General features: G+C 44.7%; 1 protein-coding gene across 7 annotated transcripts in view; it reads left to right on the plus strand.

The window, feature by feature from the left end:
* DOCK11 (dedicator of cytokinesis 11) overlaps positions 1-20666 on the plus strand; it is an 80927-nt gene that overhangs the window by 50856 nt on the left and 9405 nt on the right. For 4 of the 7 annotated variants that reach the window (XM_027645349.1, XM_027645343.1, XM_027645346.1 and 1 more), the window contains 18 exons: positions 553-669; positions 1364-1439; positions 1760-1863; positions 3875-3986; positions 4110-4176; positions 4637-4684; positions 4887-4952; positions 5196-5329; positions 5993-6108; positions 7721-7858; positions 12199-12381; positions 12987-13100; positions 14727-14942; positions 15027-15084; positions 15868-15974; positions 16959-17081; positions 17917-18030; positions 19683-19829. In XM_027645349.1, the coding sequence (XP_027501150.1) occupies positions 553-669; positions 1364-1439; positions 1760-1863; positions 3875-3986; positions 4110-4176; positions 4637-4684; positions 4887-4952; positions 5196-5329; positions 5993-6108; positions 7721-7858; positions 12199-12381; positions 12987-13100; positions 14727-14942; positions 15027-15084; positions 15868-15974; positions 16959-17081; positions 17917-18030; positions 19683-19829 (2040 nt within the window). The remainder of the gene's footprint in view (positions 1-552; positions 670-1363; positions 1440-1759; positions 1864-3874; positions 3987-4109; positions 4177-4636; positions 4685-4886; positions 4953-5195; positions 5330-5992; positions 6109-7720; positions 7859-12198; positions 12382-12986; positions 13101-14726; positions 14943-15026; positions 15085-15867; positions 15975-16958; positions 17082-17916; positions 18031-19682; positions 19830-20666) is intronic. The other 3 variants (XM_027645347.1, XM_027645348.1, XM_027645345.1) reach the window with 2 other exon arrangements.

The following is a 20666-nucleotide window of genomic DNA, read 5'->3' on the forward strand; positions in this document are numbered from 1 at the left end:
AATCCAGAATAATAAATGTTTAACAAAAAATAATTGGATGTGAAAGAGCCCTCCATTTAGAAAATGTCAACCAAACCATTTTTGATATGTATCGCTTAATCCAAATTAATCTGTTCCTACAAACTGTTGTCACTAGAAGCATTTGCTGTGGAGAATTCCCTACTGGAAGCAATAGCCAGCACCAGGCATGGGGCAAATGTTTCTATTCCATTACTCCTAGGTGTTGTACTTAAAAATCAAGCCATGTAAGTCATAAGTAGCAGTTAAAGAGTTAGGAAATCCGGGATTTAGTTTGTCACACATCCTGTATGACTGGAAATGTTATTTAACCTCCAAAATCCCCGAGTGCCCCAAGCTTGTTGCTAGAAGGATAAAACCTCCCTGGCAGCTCTAGAACTGGAGATGAGAAGCCAAACCAACACATGTCCTCAAGACACCATATACAGTGTGTAAATACCCGTATATGTGTACATGTGCTTTGGCTCAAGAGTTTCCCTTTCTGAGTCCATTGGAAACCTGGGCTTTTACCTGTGTTTTTCTCCCTGTTTTCAGAACCAGCAGGCAAAAATTGCCCAGCTGTACCTGCCACTCTTTGGGGTGCTCCTGGAGAACCTCCAGCGCGTGGCCAGTCGTGAGGCACTTTATTCCTGTGCATCTGCCTCCAGTCCCGTGAGTAAAGCCCAGTGATGCCTCTTTGCCCTCTCTGTCTGTCCTGCTCTCCCCACACGCCCCCTGTGCAACTTCACTGCCTAGAGCCAGGCTCAGCTTTAGAAATAAGTGGTTTTTTTCCACTCCCCACAGGCCCGTAAGGTGCTTGTTTCTTTTAATTTGGCTTTTCTGTGACTTAGTTCTGTCTGCAGAACTGGGTACAAGGACTCTTCCTTTTTTAACATGTTTAACATGTTTCTGTACAGTATGTGTAGTGCCCTGAGATGCCGTAAATCCCTCCAAGTGCAACAAGTTGACACAGGACTCAGCCTTGGACTCCAGCAACTGTTATGGGGCGTTGCCTCAGAGTTGTGTGTGGTTCCCAGGTGGCCTTATCCTTGCAGACTAGACTTCCCTCCTTGTTTGGGGCAAAAGAAAAACAAATAAGACATTTGAGAAAAACAATTCAAAATTTCAACTCAAAAGATGAAAAACAAAGGAGAAAATGCTGCTGTGACTTTAATATCTTCTGCTATTCTTTCTACTCCTGAAGTTTTTGTTTCTTTGTTATGGAAGTAAGGATATAGATTTTTGTTTTCTGCTGTGTTGTTTTTAAAAACTGCTCTAATTTGCCTTTTTGTATTGCATTATTCTCTTCTGTAAGAGAATAGGTGTAACCTTCTATTTGTCACAAAAACCATATATTGCTTTACAGGCATCCAGGGATGAATTCATATGCAGTTTTGCATCCCCCTCAAATAGATCCAGCCTGATTGCAGACAAAGATCCAGGTAAATTTAATTTTTCTAAATTTTAGCACTCCCATTTATTTTTAACACAACTGTTATCAGCCTGAAAAACCCAAACCCTGTTACCCCAAACCCGAAACAGTCATCTCCTGAAAGCCCTCAGAGAGTCTACCTGCATTTCCATGGATGTGGTGTCACCCCGACTGTCCTTTCCAGATTTGTCCTTTTTGCAGCTTTTGACCTGGGGCTTTGCCAAGCCCCATCAGTGCTGTCTGAATTGTGTCCTCCACTCTCTGTCTGTGCTGCACTGACAAGTGCTGGGGCAAAGGGCTTAATTGTGGGGTCTGGGTTTTTTTTTTCAGCCTGTGGAGCAGCCCTTCCAAATGGCCATGCAATAAAGCGAGAGGACTCAAAAGGATCCCTGAACTCGGAGGGGGCAACCAGTTCCCCGGATCAGAGTGAAACTGTAATGTATCAGGAGCTGGAAATAACAGCGCTCACTACAGCAGTCTGCGGGATATGTTAAATAAGGGGGAGGGAGAAGGAGTTCCCTGTGTTAATGGTCTCCAAAGCCAGCTTATAGATCTCTCTGTTTGGAAACAAACAGATTGATGTTTACCAGAGGAGGTCAGAGTCACTGGTCTGGTATGCTTTCCCTCTTCAAACATCCCTGAGCCAAAAATAGAACTGTTGACAAATTACTTGTTAAAGATGAAAGGCAAAATCTGTGTGGAAAATCTCTGCTCCCATGGTGTGTTTATCCATACTCAGACATTCTCCCTGTGTGTGGATGGGTCTGAGCCTGGCCAGAGTCCAGTGTCTGGTGCCGGGAACTGGTTTCCATGCATGTCTGGGAAACAAAGCACTGTGGTGTGAGATTGCCAGTGACCACTGACTTAAGATGAGCTGTTTGATGAAAAACCGGCACAGGCCAATAACCACAGGCCCAAACTTGCAGAAGGTGACTGCAGTCACTCCACAAAAAGCTCTGACCCCACTATTTGGACAGGGTGTACTTTCTTCTTGGCAGATTGCACGCATGGAAATCAGGTATTTGTGCAATCCAGCCCCTGGTTTTGCTCAAGGTGCTTTCCAAATGCCTAGGTTGGCATGAATCATTGATCCATCTTCAAAAAGTTTGGCCCTTGCAAGGCAAAGATTATCTGGGCTCCTGGCTGTGTCCTGACATGCTTAGCAGAGGTGGGGCCTTGCAAGCTCTCCTTCATAAATCACAGAGCTACAAGACCAAGTATAGCCAAACACTTGACTATCAAACTGTTCAGCAAAGCCCTGAGCATGTGCTTCAGTGTTGCTGGTGGTGTTGAGGTGTTGCAGAAAGCAATATCACTTGCAGCTCAGCTCTTTCCCCCACGGCCAGACATCCTCCTCTGTGCCCTTGAAGGTACACTTTTCAGAATTGTTGAAAAAGGCTTTTCTGTTAGGGAATGCAATATCCACAAAACCACATAAAAGCAATGCCACATGGAGGGGCACAGCTTCAGTGCTGCTCTACAGAGGCAGACAGGTTGCTCTGTGCCTGTTGCCCTGGAGTGAATTGTGTGCTGACTTCATAGTTTGGCATGGTCAATAGCAAAACTCTGGCTATAGCACGCATCTCCAACTCTAAAATGATTGTTTCTTTCTGCTTTATTATGAGTCACATCCACAGCTTTTCCCAGAATAAACAGCAAATGAGATCTGTGGGTCACTCTCCAAACATGTGACGCACAGTTTTAGGATAAGTGTCCTGCTTAGGGCTTAATTGTATCCATTTGTTGGAGGATATGGCTAGGGCAAGCACAGAGGATGCAAAATAAAATTGGTATAACCTTAAAAGTCATGTTTCCCACCACACAGTGCCCAAGACTTTCCCACATAAATTGATTCACCAACAGGATTTCATTTATTTTGCCTAAATAGGAGTAGTATTTTGCCTAAGTAGGAGAAAATCAGAATACTTCCAAAAATCACGGGGGAGAAAAAAAAGTCTTAAGCTGAAATTTCCTCCTTTTTTTAATAACTGACTTTTTGTTTTGAAGTATATGCCTTTAACAGAAAGTTAGATTCTTGCTTTAAACTGTGATAGCCAAAGAACTCTTTTGTTACAAGAACTGTCTTTAAAAACGTCTGGGAGTTTAGATGCTGCAGAGAGCAGGGGAAGTGAAATCAGACTGTTGTGTGTTTTGCCAGATAAGGCCTCATTCCCTGCCCAGACATTTGTTTTTCTGGGCAGAGAAGCGTTCAGTCGTGTGTCCGGGATTTCCAGGCGGGATGGGCAGCAACCCCAAAGGATGAGCTGTCTCCAAAACATGGTGCTGTGGGGTGCTCAAGTTGGGGGGCAGGGGGAATGGCAGCACATCTGGTGTGTGCCGGGTTCGCTGTGCCCACGCTGCCCGGCGTCTGACCCCACACTCTGCTTGGGCACAGCCCAGGGACCCAGGGCCGTGGTCCTCCATGTCACATCTGTGTCCCAACAGGCCCGCAGAAGTTCCATGAGGAGCAGTGTGTCACACTGCAGCCGGCTGGACCAGTTTGAGATCCGGACACTTCTGATGTGCTACCTCTACATTGTGAAGATGATCTCTGAAGGTTGGTGACTCCTGCTCAGTGGGGGCAGCCAGAAGCACAAGGGACCATCACTGACAGTTTTGGTCTGTAAGGTCCCTCTTTGAGATTTTAAATCTCAGTGTACTGCTTTTCTTTTTCTTTCAGAAACTCTTTTAGCATATTGGAACAAATTCTCTCCCCAGGAGCTGATCAATGTCCTTGTGCTTCTGGAGTGAGTATGATGAGGTGGCTATTCAAACACTGCACCTTCATGTGGTCAGTGCTGGCTAAGGAGGAGACCACAGTGCACTCACTGCCCTGTGCAACACTAGGGGTGTCTGTCCAGTTGTAATGAAATACTCTTCCTCTCTCTGAGGAGAAACAAGTGTATATCAAGGGAGCACAGTGAAGTGGCAGTGCCCTGTGCTCGGCCTGGGCTATGTCCCACCATGTGTGAATGAGCAGGGCTCACAGCACAGCCTCCACATTGCAGTGGGTTTGGTGGAACAGATGGGTGAGAAGACAGGGCTGTGCCATAGGGTTTGGAAACCATGGGTGTGAGGTCAAGTGACTTGTAAATACAGACCCAAACCCTCGTGCACAGAGGAGTATCTCTGCAGGCCAGGACAATGTTCTGGATCGTTCCTGATCTGCAGGATCTCTAACAGATACGTATTTCGCTTTCTTCCTAGGGTGTGTTTATTTCACTTCAGATACGTGGGCAAGAGGAATATTGCCAGGTACTGCCTTCCTCCATCAGCTGCCAGGGTGTGGGTGCTGTCCCGGTGCTCCCTGCCACAGCCGAGGCAGGAAGGGCGCATGCACACCCACGCTGGGCAAACCCTAGCTGGCAGGAAGCCCGTGGGGCCGGGGCTCTGCTCAGCACTGTGCTGTGAGCAGGGGCCCTGCATCTCAGCACCCTGCCCCTTCCCTCCCCTCCAGCTCCTGCATGCGATCCCCAGGCCCAGGCGAGCGCAGGTTGGCAGTGTCCCCCCCAGCTGGCTGCAGGTGAGACACGAGTCACAGCTCCCTCCCTGCTTCCCGAGCAGCAGCACTGCTCTTGCAGTAGCTCTAGGGCCGTCTGGAGCAGGCGAGATCATCGTAGCCTGGTCAGTCCCACTGGGATTGTCCAGGATAAACCAGATCAGTGTGTTGGAGGGAGGAGGTCTCCATCCTCGTGCCTCATGTAATCCTATAGCGGTGTGGCCGCTGTTGCTGGTCCAAACCCGCAGTGTTTGCTTCCCCTTGCAGGGTGCACGATGCCTGGTTATCCAAGCACACGGCAGCAGACAGGAAATCCCAGACGATGCCAGCGCTCCGCAGCAGAGCCGGGGTGCGGCTCCAGCATCTGGGCAGCTTGGAGACCTCCTTCACACTCAACCACAGTACGTACAGCACGGTGGGATGGGTCTGTGGAGCGTTAGCCTGATGAAAATTCCATGCAGCCATTTTCCACTTGCTGCTTGTTGCTTCAGGATACTCAAACTCTATGGAGTTACAGTGGTCACCACTTCTTCCTGCAACATTCCTAATTGGGTGGGGGTGATGTTTAAGCCAGTCCCCTAAAAATCACTGCTGGGACTTAGGACTTGTGTGACTTTTTCCTCTTGCCTGTCTTGGCTCAGCTTCTTGGCTGAGTGTGTGTGCAGGCAACACCTTGGTTTGGGTAGTGAGCAGGGCAGGCAGGAGAGCTGCCCTGCACAGACCTGTGCTGGAATCTGCTCTCAGCCGTTCCATGTGGGTTAATTTTGTCCCATTGAAACACTTTGCCATTTCCCCTTCGTGGAGGCAACTTGGACAGCTCATTGTCTGTCTGGCTTTAAAGACAGTGATATAAAGGGGTAATACTGATACTGGTTCTCTCTCTTGGCATCAGGCTGAGGCAGCTTCTCTGAATGGAGCTGGCAAATTCAGCATCTTGCTATTCTTGCTTTATCTCCCAAACCCAGTGAAGTGCAAGGGGAGAACCTTGTCTATATCCGCATTTAGATCTTGTGGGAGTTGGAGTGTTGAACACTGTTTCCTCCTGATTTTCTCTTTGCCCACAGATGCAGGCACCTCAGAAGCAGATATTGTGCACCAGGCATTACTGGAGGGCAATATTGCCACCGAAGTGTGCCTGACAGTCCTGGACACCATCTCTTTTTTCACTCAGAGTTTCAAGGTCAGCACTGAAATCAAAAATGTTGTAGAAAAGTGTGCTGTATTTCTGTTTTTGTGTGGATTTTGGTGATCAGTTCTCCTAGAGTGGAAGAATATGGAAGGCTTTACAAAAGCAAATCATTTGCAGCTTGTTTATTTTTCAAAACTCTGAGTGTTTCACAGGGTCTTAGAGTAATTATACCCTTATGCAATCTTGCTGTTTCTTGAAAACTGCAAGATGTTATACCATGACTGTAAACATTACAAAAATAGAATAAGAGGAAATGTACATCATGTAGAAGGGAGGACTAGAGGAAAGGGAAATGAAGGTTCAGCATTTTTAGAATGGTCACTCTTTTCTGCCATGAATTCCTAGAAGCCAGTCCCAAATGTCTTTGAATCCCTTCACCTTAATGTCACTGGGGCTGAGGCATTCCTGCTGTGGTTACCAGTGCAGATAGGACCAGTACCACCATATGAATCATCCTTCATATGATGATTCCTGCTCCTGGCAGTCACTGCCATCTACAAAAACCAAAGCCTCTGTGGTGGAGAGAACCCCAGACTGGCAGCAAAATACTGAAATACTGTTCTAGAAGTGCTCTTCCCAAAATGTAGTCATAGGAATCCTGTGTGTAGCAATGTGTCTGCATAATGTCACAAGAGCAACTCTGGATTTCAAAGCAAGCATGATAAAGATTTCCTTTTTAGATGAACTGAACAACATGAAGAGTAAGTGCTTCATAGCCTCTGCTTCTGTTGCAGAGGCTATGAAAAAAAATGCCATCCTGGTGTATACATTAATTACTCCTTAGAATTTCGGTAGCAGCAAAAGGATTTCAATGATGCAAGGGTTAAAACTTGCTTGACTTTCTCAGTTGCTTTTTTTTTTGAATATGGCCGAACTGCAAAACAATGTGATTTTCAAACCACAGGACAGACTGGATTCCCTTCCGCTTTAATGGGCTTCTGCTTCACTTTTATGGTCACAGGGTGTTCCTGCACAGAAGTGGGCTCTGTGCTGCTCTTGCTGCCAGAGCAAATGAGCTCAGTGTAAAAGTCTGGATCCTAAACTTACCCTGTGACAAGGTGTGTACAAAGTGTCAAAAGACAAGTAGCTCCATTTTACCATATCTCCAGATGATGCAAACGGGCAAAGTTTGCAGGGAACAAGGGAAGTGTACTGGTTTCCTACAGCTATGAATCTACCCAGTGAAAAGATGTGATAGTCTTTTTTGTTCTCTCTCTCTTTTGGGCTGCAAATGAAACAATTTTCAAGGCAAATAAAAAGAAATGGAAAAAACACAGTGTGATAGTTATGTTGTTAACAGTATGTTTTATTTAAAATAACTAGACAGTCAGTGAAAGTTGTACAGGTTATTGACTTAGGTTTTGGAATTAGTGATGCAGAAGTGATAAAATATTTTTGTTTTATTCTCTGCTATAAAAATAGCCTCTGACTAACTACTGTAGGTTTGTAGTGATCGTCATATTTTATTGGTTGTACTTTTACTGAAGGCCCTGTTCCTTTTCTGGCTTAAGAATTGATGTGATTAATTATGCAAAATTATCTCTGTTATTTCCAGCTTCAGGCACAACATTTCTATGAAGTAAATTCTCTCATTGCTTTACAGACCCAGCTTTTAAGCAACGATGGCCACAATCCACTTATGAAGAAGGTTTTTGATATTCATCTGGCTTTTCTCAAAAACGGGCAGTCAGAAGCAGCTCTTAAGCATGTGTTTGCCTCTCTGAGAGCTTTCATTAGCAAGGTATGTAATACATGACAATAAGGGTGTAGGAGAACTTATAGGTATGGCAGAAAAGGCCAGTATGCTTAAACTCCTAATATTTTGGAGAAGTGTTTTAGAAAACCATTTAACCTGGGCTGTTTTTTAAGTCAGTGAAGTCCTCCAGTTATTTATTATTTGGTGGATATCGGGAAGCAAAGGGAAAAATAGAAATCATGAGGAGTTCCCTCACTTGCCTTGGTCACAAAGATTAGCCTCTGTTCAACCAAAAGCTGGTGCTTGAGTCTTTGCCCCAAACTAACTATGCTGACAGTGCTATTGCTTGAATAATACTTGCTCTGACAGGTAGCTCCTCACCCACTGGATTTGAAAGAAGGTAGTACTTGCTGAACCTCTTTCTGTGCTTTTCTGAGCCCTGGTAGGCAGTGAAGCTGTTTAATCCCCCACGCTCAAGCAGTGACAAAACCACAGCAAACTATGAAAGACCAGTGACTGATGCTATGAAAAAAGCAGTGAGTGATGACATTTCCCCTTGTGCTTGTCAAAACCTGCCACCTCTCATAAGTACGTCTTCAAGACCCAGTGTGAATGCCATTCCTTCCAAGCTGCACAGTTATCATGAATGCAAAGTTAATTAAAACCTCTCAAATCCCGTGGACACAACACTTCATTAATGAGGAAAATCCATGTGGTGGGAGATTGCAGCCAGGCAGAGCACAGTATGTGAGTGATAAGCAGCAAATGGTAACTTCCAAAGGAGCTCTTGCACTAGGTGCTGAGCAAAGTCTGATTAAATAAAGAGGCTGCTAAACTGTTTTTCAGAGGTGGAAAAAGTCTGTGCTATGTATGTTTTACTATAACCCCACAGCAAAACTGAGAGCTAGTTTGAGTCTAGGGCTGAATATTGGCTTGTGCTAAGCAAACATGTGAGAAGAAGAAATGCAGAAGTCTTGCTGGCTCCCTGTCTGGCTCCAGACATTGTGATCTTCTGCAAGGTGTTTTTCCATGGGGTTTCTTAAAGCCTGCTAGTTGGCAACTGGCAGTGGCAGGAATCGCTCAGTTTTTCTGCAGGGTCCAGTGCATGTTTACAACTCTACCTTTCTGTTGAGTTTTCTGTGTGCCTGTGATCTGTGTAGCCTCGAGGTCCATCCTGATGCAGATGTGCACACACCCCACCTTTCCTCTTAATAGCCAAAAGTTTGTTTAGCCAGAAATATTTGTTCTGTGCCTATAGCAAATAAGAGACATTCCTTGCCTTCCCGGCGCATTTTCTGGGAGTTTTTTTAAAATGTGAAGCCAAACCTGCACACCTGCTCAGTTTGATCTCACTGTCATCCTTCAAAGCCTGGAGCCCCTCAGGGGTTCCACACTTGCTTTCCAAAATGCCGATGACAGCAAGGCAGGCTGCGTGCTTGGCTACTGCAAGGATGGGCAGTGGGATTGTTTTCTTGGATTTATGCCAGCCTCAATCCATGCTCAGTTTGGCATCATGGGTCTTTAAAGATATGAAAGATTGATTTCAGCTAATTTCTCACATTTCCCCTATAACAGGACACGGGTTGCTTCTGTAAGAGCAAGATATGAGCCCAGCAGATAGTATCTATAAGGAAGTGCTTTCTTTGCCAACTCCATAACCACACAAGTCCCAAACTTCCTTCTAAGTCCTCTCAAGGGTTCTTTTAAGGGCTAAAGTGGTGGGGGAGGAGAGTGTGGGTCGTCACTGCACTTCGTGACAAGTGCAACGATAGAAAGTGTTCCTGCAAGTTTGTTTTGAAGTACGAATGCTGCTTTGTAACTCCAAGAAAAGCAAAAGTGAGTTGTGCCTTTGACAGGGTTAGAAAGGACATTTTGTCATTTTTATGGCCTTCTATGGTAGCTCTAATTACAATGAAAAAAAATCCCCCTCTTATCTGGGGTCACAGCAAATGGTTATTGGAGGGAAAAAACCTTCTGAGATTTATTCCACATCCCAAAATCTGTCTTAGAAATAGCTTTCTTTCTACATTACATCTGGTTACTGGATAGGGAAAAGACCTTAAAAAAAATAATAAAAGATGTTGCAAGAAAGCAAAGAACAAAATCTTTCTATAATTGTTTGCATCTTTAGTTTTGGTTTTAAAATGAATCCCACTTGCATGCGTGTGTGCTGGGAATGCAGGAAGAAAGCTGACTGTTTTACCAGCTGGGAAGAACCAACAAAACTAGACCGTTCTGGTTTCATACTCCAGGTTTTCTTAACAACTGATTCCTTCTGTTCAGAGCATCACTTACAGATAAATATACACATACATGCTTGGGAATGGTTTTAAATTAAAGGTTATAAAGGAAAACATACACAGAGGAGTGGTCTGCCTTAAAGAGCAGCTCAAACACGTGGATGTGAATCATGGAAACCCCACGTCCTGCCTGCCACTGTGGCTGTCCTGCCCTCACATCCCCTTTGTGCTGAGACCTCTCTGGGAGCTGGTTGCTGTGTTGACTCCTGCTCTGGTCCATCATATTAGGGCTGAATCAGAAATGGGCTCCTCCAGTGTTCACAGTCATCACACATGGGCCATTTCATGCTCTTTCCAGTGTTTTCTCTGGCCACAGGCAGCACCTGGCCAAATCTCCAGCAGGGATACACCCATGGGTCTGCTGCCCTGAACCTGGCACCAGGAGCCACTGCTGTGGCCAGCTGTGGGCTAAACCCAGTGCTGAGCATGACCCCATCTCGCTGTGGGGGAAGGACTGCATTACAATGAGCAGCAGTTCCTTAGGAGCTCCTTTCCTGAATGCGCACAAGATCCTCGTGGCCCTGCCTTACTATGATATTTATTTGCGTCTTTTCTTTCTCCTGTTTTTCTTCTGAATATGTTTTTGGCTAGAGGCAGTGAACATCAAAGTATTTCATGTCTTCATTCTGGTTTTTAACCTCTGTGTGTGTGTGTGATCCCAACAGTAGTCTTGCCAGCCACAGCTCCTAGATTCCTGTTTTGAGACCAGTATGGCCACCATTATGCCATGATGGTGGCCATGGCAGTACCCTACAAGCTTTCCTGGAACATATATACCTAATGCAAGGAGTAGAGGGCCACAGTAACAGCTCCAGGCTCTAACTGGAGGATGTGAGTGAATACTCTGACAGTATTTACTGTCATCTCCCATGGGCAGGAGGTAGTGGGGCAGATAGAAGTGCCCCATGAGCACCACTGGCTCTTGAACAAACTGAACACGTCAATCCTCTGAACAGGGAAACACAGTTGCCTCTTTGTGCCAGGAAATTCCTTGGGGCTCATTGCCAGCTGCAGCAGGAAGGAGCAGAGTGCAGAAGGAGCCGAGTGTTGCTGTGCAATGCCCAAACAGCCTCCACTGCCTTGAGGAAGTGCTGGCGTCACCCCTCTCCCTGCAGAGGCGGCTGCGTGCCAGCACAAAGCCCTTCCTTGTTCTGCTTCCCTGTGCCCAGACCACTGTGGCTGGGGTGGAAGGAAGCTGAGTGTGGTGCTCCCTCCCCTCCAGCCACCACTCATGACCGCAGCCAGTGGGACACGCACTGGCATCCCCAGCTCCAGGAGCCCTGGAGGCTGCTGCCCACTGACCCACTGCATCCATCTGCTTTCCAGACATGGCTGAGCTTGCCCCCACAGCTGTGCTCAGCAGCAGGAGTTTGGTGAGGGCACAGATGTGCCACCAGGGTCTTCCCCGTCTGCTTCCCTTCCCCCTGCTGCAGGTCTCTTTACCCTGCTGCTGACTGAGGGAGCTCACACTGTGGTTTGGCTTGGTCCTGCTGCTTCCTGGGGCAGGCTCCATCTGGGGGGCCAGGGCAAGTCACTGGGCTCTCAGGGACAAGCCAGTCTCTTGTTTGCATTCCTGAGGGTGCGCAGGCATGATTTTAGACTTTTTTGGGGGGTGGAAGTAGCTGTGCAAGCATTGCACATCATGTTTCCCGGAGAGGTCGGACTCCTGGATGGGTTCTGATGGATCTTCTGATGTTCCATACAGCAGCCTTTGGTGGGAATGTCCATGGGACCTCTCCTCTCTGCTCCACTATTGGTGTTTATGGCTTTTGTAAGAACATAACACTTCTATCCAATTTGGTGAGCATTTTCCAAAAACCCAAATATTATCAGCAGGTGGGTTAGATGGATGTATGCAAACACATCCCCAAGAAGTCTGACAGCGAAGTTCACATTGCTCTAGGAAACGTAGTTAAAAAACAGGCATCAAATTCATTCCCACAAATACTTTCAGACTCAGAATACTGGCAGAAGTTTTACTGAGGCTGACCAGGCTCAGTGTGTTGTCCTGTGTTCCTCCCCATCTGAGCCTTGTGGGTGCCATTTAGTGGTGTATTTTCTAATATTTGCATGTTTCTCGTGAAGTTTCCCTCAGCATTTTTCAAGGGAAGGGTGAACATGTGCGCTGCCCTCTGCTATGAGATCCTGAAGTGTTGCACTTCCAAGGTGTCCTCCACAAGGAACGAAGCCTCTGCTCTTCTGTATCTCCTGATGAGAAATAATTTTGAGTTCACCAAAAGGAGAACATTCCTGAGAACACATCTTCAGGTTAGTGACTTGAGAAAAACTAGAGAGCAGCATGCCTCAGATTTAATGAATAGTTACAGCAATTGTCACCTCGTGTCTGCAGAGGATCTTGCTGTTACCATATGGACAAAAATCCCCTTTCCAGTGACTGGCCCAGGCAGCTTTGGGTAAAATATACTGCAATGAAGTACTCCAAGCTGTTGAATTTTTAGAGTCTCAGACAGAAGACACATCTCTGCCCCAGAGGCTGACTGGGATGAGGTGGAAAGGACAGCTGTCTTTGAGGCAGGAAAAGCTCTTTTTTGACATTGGTACTTTTTGAAGCAAATTTAGATAACCTAGTGGGACAGATGAATACCCTCCAGGTTGTAATGAATCACAGAAGAAGGTAGCTAACATACAAACAGGAGTTTGTATTACAATTGTTGGGTAGTTCTGTTCAGCAAAGCAGTTTGGACCTCTGGGAGTATTTGTCCTTGGGAGACCTGCCAGCAAAGGCACACCATCTGCTTACCAATGCTTACATTGTGGGAAGGATGTGATGTTTTCCTATGAGCATTTTATTAACTGTGACAATAAAACTCGTTAGGGCTCATTTAAATAAAGCCCCTGCTCTGTCCCAACAGATCATAATTGCAGTGAGCCAGCTGATAGCAGATGTGGCACTTAGCGGTGGGACAAGATTTCAGGACTCTTTGCTCATCATTAACAACTTTGCAAACAGCGACAGGCCTATGAAGGTGAGTTGAAGGTGTTACATCCCATCTTGTGCTATCAGCAAGGCTGGGGACAGACTCCAGGAAGCCATGATTAAGGGTAGGGCTAATGATTGGAAGTGTAATTTAGGGGCTCATAACGGGCTGCATTTGCTCAGTGAACTGAAGTGTTATGCCAACAGCAGCAGGGCCAGCTGCTCAAGGCAGGTCATGCTCCGTCTGTGAGGCCTCACGCCAAGGGGAGGGAGCTCAGGTTGTACTTTGCAGTGTGCTGCTTGCAAGGGTGTCCAAAGAGCTTTCCAGGAACTTCCAGCTTTGAGAAAAATGACAAGGGAGGGTCTGATACTTCTGTTGCCTGAAGGTCATAATTAGCAGGAATTAATTTTAATTAACTGAGCGTCAGTAACCTTAAGAAAGCACTCTTATGGAGATTACTGGTTGTATTTATTTAGAAAATTACTGTCTGTTTTTACCCAGCCCACTGAGCAATTGCAGCTTCCTTCATTGCACACAGAGTAGCTGCCCAGGTAGGATAGGGGAAAATGGGAAGAGTCTTTACAGTTCCATGACTATCCTATGACCTAAAAGTGGGATGGTGTTTGACTGTGATATAAAAAATTTATAGCTAGGATATTCCTGGTAAAAATCTCAGTTCTTTTCTGTGCACAGATGTTGATAAGGGTTTCACTGAGCCATACTTTGCTGCTCATAATTTACATCACGAGATGATCATTATACTCAGTTTATGTTTAAGTGCAAGGGTCATTTCAACACACTGGAGAGGGTGCTATGCACAGCTAGAGCAACAGCTAGGGAGCAGGAGCAAGGAAAGGGAATGTAATCCAGGCTCATCACGGAGGAGGGAAAGCTGAGGGGGGACCTAACTGCTGCTTTCCACAGCAGGCAGGTTATAGAGACAAGGTCAAGCTCTTCTCAGAGGTGTGGAATGCAGGACAAAAAAAAATGTGCATGTTGCTGCAAGGACAATTCCAGCTTTACTTAAAGTTATTTCCTAAGCACAGCCCTGGAACAGGGCTCAGAAAGAAAGTGGGATTTCTGTCATAGGAGATTATAAAACCTGGCCGGGCAAGCCTTGCTTTTACTCAGTGATGGCCCTGCTCTGAGCACAGAACCAGATCCGAGCCTTTGTTTCTTTCTCTATTGCATTCCTGTGGTGGGGAGCTCTCCGGATGCTGTCAGTGCTTTAGGAATTGAAGAGTGACCACATCAGAGCCTAACAAGCCAGATGTTGAATAACATGCAAAATACTGGAGGCATGGTTTGCGGTCCCATCCAGGGACATTTGCATGCATGGAGCATTTCTGTATTGCTCCCAGACCAGTTCCTCAGGATGCCAAAGTACCAGACTCACTGTATCATGGGAACAGCCAACCTGGCATCCTGCACATGACCTGGAGAGACTGGCCATGTGTGTGCCACAACTGAAATGCCTCTAATTGTGTATGAAACACTGTACACTGTATGCAGCGTGAGCTCAAAAAGGAACAGTTAATTAGTCTTATCTCCCATGTTCTCAGCGGTTTCAGATTGGCAGTACATGGATTGTTTGCTAAAAGGTTAGTGACAGTCTTTCCTTGGCAAAGCCTGTATTTTCTGTATTATCTTCTAATTAGATTTGTTTTGTGTCAGGCAACTGCTTTTCCTTCTGAAGTCAAAGATTTGACAAAGAGAATCCGCACAGTGCTTATGGCTACTGCTCAAATGAAAGAACATGAGAAGGATCCAGAAATGCTGATTGATCTGCAGTACAGCTTAGCCAAGTCTTATGCAAGTACCCCAGAGCTCCGGAAAACATGGTTGGACAGCATGGCAAAGATCCACGTGAAAAATGGAGACTTTTCAGAGGTAATTCATGTAATTAAAAACATGGTGCGCAACAAAGACAGATTTTCAGATGACATTTTAATAATGTCCCTTTGTACTTTGCAGGCAGCCATGTGTTATGTTCACGTAGCAGCCCTTGTTGCAGAGTTTCTGCACAGGAAAAGTAAGTGTCTACTCTTTGGGAGGCACAAGGAGGATGATGCAGTGAAGGGGTTTGAGGGGATTGGAATATTTTTAAAGACAATTTTCTCTCAATTTGGTAAATAATTATTTTAGAGACAAGCTAAAAAAGAAAATAAATAATGCAATGGATAAAACTAGAAGATTACGAGTATTTTTTAAGAAAGGAATACAATTGTTCATATTCTGGCATTTTCTAGGCTGGCCAGGTCTACTTAGACAGCCACGTTGTCATGGTGCTGAGTGAAATAAGAACTGACACATCATGCCTTTGTTTAAAAGTTCACTTGTATTTTACAGTAGGAAATGGGCTCACAGGGGAAGCCCGTGTTGGAAACTGATCGTCAGAAGTACTACTATAGGCAGCACAGAAAACTATAGAATAAAGCAGTCAAAATTCAGTCAAGAAATGAGACTGTAGCCAAACTATGCACATATATAAAGAACAATGAGAAAAAAAGGAGAGTGTTGTGGTTTAACGCAAAACAGGAAGGAAGGACAGACTCGTGTGTTCTCAAGGTACACCACATTGCAGATTTTCTTTTAAATATCTGTTCCACGGTTGATATATTGGCTCCATTTCATATTTTCATGTAAGGGATTAATTGTTGAAGGGGACCCTTAACTTTTCAAAAAGTTAAGGCTGCATAAAACCTAGTTAAATGCACTGCCTTGGCTGGGAAAATCTTCAGTACCCTGCTTAGGAGGCTTGGAGTCCCTCCAAATTCTCTACTTAGTGTTGGCTATTTGGTTTTGTCTGCTGCAGAACTCTTCCCCAGTGGATGCACTGCCTTCAGGAAAATCACTCCCAACATTGATGAAGAAGGTGCAATGAAAGAAGATGGTGGGATGATGGATGTACATTACAGTGAGGTGAGGTCCTGTGCTATAGACTGCAGGATATTTGATGGCTGGTTAGGATTTAGTTTTAGACATTGTTCATGTGAGCTCTAACATAAATTATAGCATGCACTGGCATCTGTAAAGAAGACTGATGCACTGCAATTTCCCAAGAGAAATCTGCACTGAAGGATTTGCTGTGTATGATTCAGAAAGGCAAAACTGGTGTAAGTTCTTGATTCCTATGAAAGGCTTTTCGAACACCGAGACTGAAAAAGCTGCACCACAACCTTTGCCTCCTCTGTTATGCAAATCCTGATTCTGCCAGCACAGGGCAGTGCAGCTGGGCATGGTATTTCCAAGGAGGGATAGAATGCAAGTCAACTTACATTGCCCTTGAGTTAGGGCTGTGCTGCAGGACAGCATGTTAGCAGAACAATCCAGAAACCATAGCAGGGCACTGGGGAAGTGGGTAGATCCACCCATGAGTCATAAAGTCTCACAGTTACTTCTGCACCGTAGCTGTACAACTACATTGGGTGGGCCACACGTGGCTGAGCGAGGTGGCCCTGCAGCCCAGCTGCCCACTCCTCAAAACTAAGCTTGAGGGTCCTCAGCATCACATCCCACTGCTGTTGCACATACGTTGTTTGGACATGTTTCTTAGACATACACCTCTGACTCCCAGTGCTGTCATCTCTGTATTTTCCCAGAGTTTTGGCATTCTCCTGAGGAGGTAGCTAAATAACCAGGACATACTTGCTGGCTATTGTGCTAACAATTGTTAAGAATTAATGAACTTTGTAAAAATAACTCATACTTTTTCTTCCCCCCCCCGCCCCCTAAAATTTAGAATACTTTTAGAAAGACCGGGAACACCCAGAATTTAAACTTAATTTCTTCTTAACTTAAACTGTGGCTACTTATCCTGGGACCCAATAAAGTATCTGAAGTTAAAGTGGCTTTCTTTTCTAACTTTGACTGTTATTAACATCACCCATTTGGTTGCTCTTGTAGGAGGTCCTGGTGGAGCTGCTGGAGCAGTGTGTAGATGGCCTGTGGAAAGCAGAGCGTTATGAAACAATTTCTGAAGTTTCCAAACTGATCATTCCTATTTATGAAAAGCGGCGGGAATTTGAGGTGGGCATTTTGAATAGTTTACATATAGCAGGTAATTTTCTAGATTGCTTCATTGCTGGTCATTAAAGAAATTAGTGAAAGCAATGGTCTGAGAGGTAATTATCAAAGCTAAGTTATGGGAGACTCATGTTTAGTGAATAATTCCCACCTTCCTTCCCCTAAAATAAAACTTATCATCCCATATGCTCCTCAAAGCTGGATTCTTTTTGAGACTTGAGGTTCTTAAGGGTTAAAAACAGAGTGAGAACTCTTCAAAGGACTAGATCTGTAGGTAATTCGGTGGCAAGTGGAGAGGAAGGAAGGAAGTTGTTACCAGCCCTCTGCCTTGCTCCTTCCCAGCACCTGCTGTGACCTGTGCTTTGGTGAGGCTGGGCCTCGGCTGCTGAGTAGTGTTGCCCTTTCCCACCCTCTGCCATGACCCCTTCCACATCAGGACAGCATCCAAATATAACTGAAGCTAGGGAAAGTCTTGCCTTGATCTGTTTGTTTTTTTTCATTATAAAGCTGTTTTTAATCAAAAAAATGCTTCCTGCATAAAATATTGCAAGCTTCTCTACTTGCAAAAGCCGAGTCAGGGGACACGCTGGGACAGTGCACTCAGCCTACTCTCCAAGGGTAGTGGCTTTACTGCAGTCTGTGGTACCTTGCAGACCTGACACTAAGCATGTACTTAAGGCAGGTTTTTCAAGCAAAACTGCATGAGTTCAACCTCTTTGGAAATTCAAGTTTCGATTCTCCAAAGGATTGTGTTCAGATATCTCAGTAGCTTCCGGTGTTAACTAGAATGTCCTACTTGCAAAATCCTGTTTTAACAATGTCAAAATCTTATTTCCAGAAACTTACTCAGCTGTACAGAACGCTCCATGGAGCATATGCTAAGATACTGGAAGTAATGCACTCAAGGAAGAGACTCCTTGGAACCTTTTTCAGAGTGGCCTTTTATGGACAAGTAAGTATATCCACTGGCTTGTCAGCTACCCCTTACCAGGCATCCTGGTAGGCTTTTCATAAAACAACTCAGCAGTTAGGAAATGGCTTACTAGGTTCAGAAAACACTGGGGTATTTTTGTAACTATAGTTATAAGTTACACAGTTTAATGTGTATAGTATATAACTGCTAACAGTATATATAACCATAGTATATAAAAAGTAGTAGTAACAGACATTTTTTTTCTGCAGACAGTCATTGCTCCCTTCTAGATATTAGTAGAGTAAATGGTTATGGGAGAAGATGGAGACAAAACATGTATCAGTGTTGGTTACTCATGTGTAGAGATAGAGAGTATTTCTGTTAGCTGAGGTAGCTGGAAAACTGAACAAGATCTGGGGCTTAGAGTCCCAGGAAGAGGCATGATCTTATCATATCTGATGAAGTCTTCTGAGCTTGAAAGCAGTTGTGGTTTTGGGGTTTTTTTAATTCCACCTGTAGAAGTTAATCTAAAGTATGATACCCTCATGTCCTTCTTGTCTCTGAACAACCTACTTCTGCTTGTGAACCCATAACTGTGGGGGACATACAGGACCCCTCTTTAGAAAACCCTATGGAAATTAAATTAGCCTTGCTTTTTCCTCATTCCTTCTTTTAGAGAAGATGATAAATACCATTGAAACCATCATGGGTTTGTACCTTTGAACACCACTCTTACTCCACACAAAACATATTGAAGCATTGCCATGCTGCATTTGCTGCAGCAGACATACATTTTACATTTGTCCTCCTCTTATCCACAACTTTGGATATGTAAAAATTAAATATTTAAGGTCAGCAAAAGATAAAAGACAACAACTGCAAGGTTAGTTTTCCAGAAGCTGTGGAAATAACTGGACTAGCCCCTAAAATTAAGCTGTGTAACATGTCATCCTGACAATCAATACTTGATCCAGTTTTGTACTTTAAAGCTTTGCTGGCTTTTTATTCCAGCTACCCACAAATAGTTTTAACACTGTGTCACAACTTCTGACTGGAATAGCTTGCCAAAGTGTGAAGTTTTCATGCTGTTTCCATTATGGGGAGGACTGGTGATGCAAGCACAACCTTTGATGCAGTTTTGTCTTTACTTACAGTAAATACACCAAGTTCCACTTCCTTGAATACAAGAGGAATTAAAGCAGAGAAAATCTATTTTTTTTTATTGCTTGAAGTCTCTCACAGTCTACACAAATTCCTTAATTCCAGACTTTTCTTATGGCTCTGCTGTCCTCAACTTAATTATCTTTCAGCTCCTTCTCTGTGCCTTGTTTTTATGGGTTTTTTCCCATTTGTCTCTTTCCAATCTTCCAAAAGGTCACGTGCTGGCCAAACCATCTTCCATATTGTTTAGATTTCTCACTGATTGTACTCAAGCAATGACATGTTATGTTTGGGTTGGTTGAGGAATTTTATGGGGCTTTTTAGACACTAAGTTTTGAAGGAACCTATTAAACAACCTGAGTTCAGAGAGACTTTATGGGAGCCATAGCCTTACAAACCTTCTTGGCTTTCTGAAATGTTAGTAGAAACTTACTATCCAAGTAGCAAATCTAAGATAAAGTTCTCCAAATGAAGGAACACAGCTATTCCTCACTACTTCACTATTTTATTTTTTTTGTGTTTAATGCAAGACGTTCTTTGAAGAAGAAGATGGGAAGGAATACGTCTATAAGGAACCCAAACTGACAGGCCTCTCAGAGATCTCCTTCAGACTTCTTAAGCTTTATGGAGAAAAGTTTGGGTCAGAGACTGTAAAGATTATCCAGGATTCTAATAAGGTAGAGTTAAAGTGCATGAACAAGCTAATGAAATGCTGTTAGCAGAAATGCTGTTAGGGTGAACTTTGCTGTGTGGGGCTGAAGAAGGAAGTTGACAGAGCATCCCTTCCTTCTGCCAGTAGGAAGGGAGGAGCAAGCCCTCTCCTCCACCCTCTTGCAAGCACCTTGCTTCCAGTGGCCCCTCGCATCCTCCTGCTCCAGTGTGGACATGCTGGCACAGCTTGACAAATTTTGGTGCTGCTCCGGCTCCTGGGTGGATGGAAACAAGTCAGTTGGGAATTATGAATGGGAAATTGCAATCCCTATCCCACTGAGCCTTGTTGTTGGCAGGTGTCAGAAGCCAGCACAGAGCAGCAGATGACTGGAAGCAGAGTTACTTCTTGTTGCTTTGACACTCCAAGTCTAAAAAAAGATCTTTTTGGGCCTTGCAGCCATAGCTCCTTCTCTTTCACATGGAATACTTATTTATGCTCCCTGCAAGGGCTGTTCACACCCTTAGGCTGCAACTGCAGATTTATCTGGGTTAGCAAAGACAGCAGTGGTGATCCCAAACCTGGCTTAGTGCAAGCCTGCAGATTTGCTTGTCCCAGCACAGCACTGTATGAGCATTGGCTTGTGCTCCAAAAACTTTATGGTCATATTAGAAGGACTAAGTAGCTCAGGCATGTGCTGCATTGATGGATAAGGTGATATGACTGCCTGCTCAGGAGCAGCTGGTTTGGCACCATATGACATGTTTCTTGTGCCACACCTCCTTGTCTTGTGTATCTTGTAGTGGTCTAGACATCCCAGCTGAGGTCAAAAGGAGCATTTGATGTGTCACTAATCTGCATGCAG

Source organism: Corapipo altera, unplaced genomic scaffold (assembly GCF_003945725.1).
Source record: "Corapipo altera isolate COAL_440 unplaced genomic scaffold, ASM394572v1 65, whole genome shotgun sequence".
NCBI classification, from domain to species: domain Eukaryota; kingdom Metazoa; phylum Chordata; class Aves; order Passeriformes; family Pipridae; genus Corapipo; species Corapipo altera.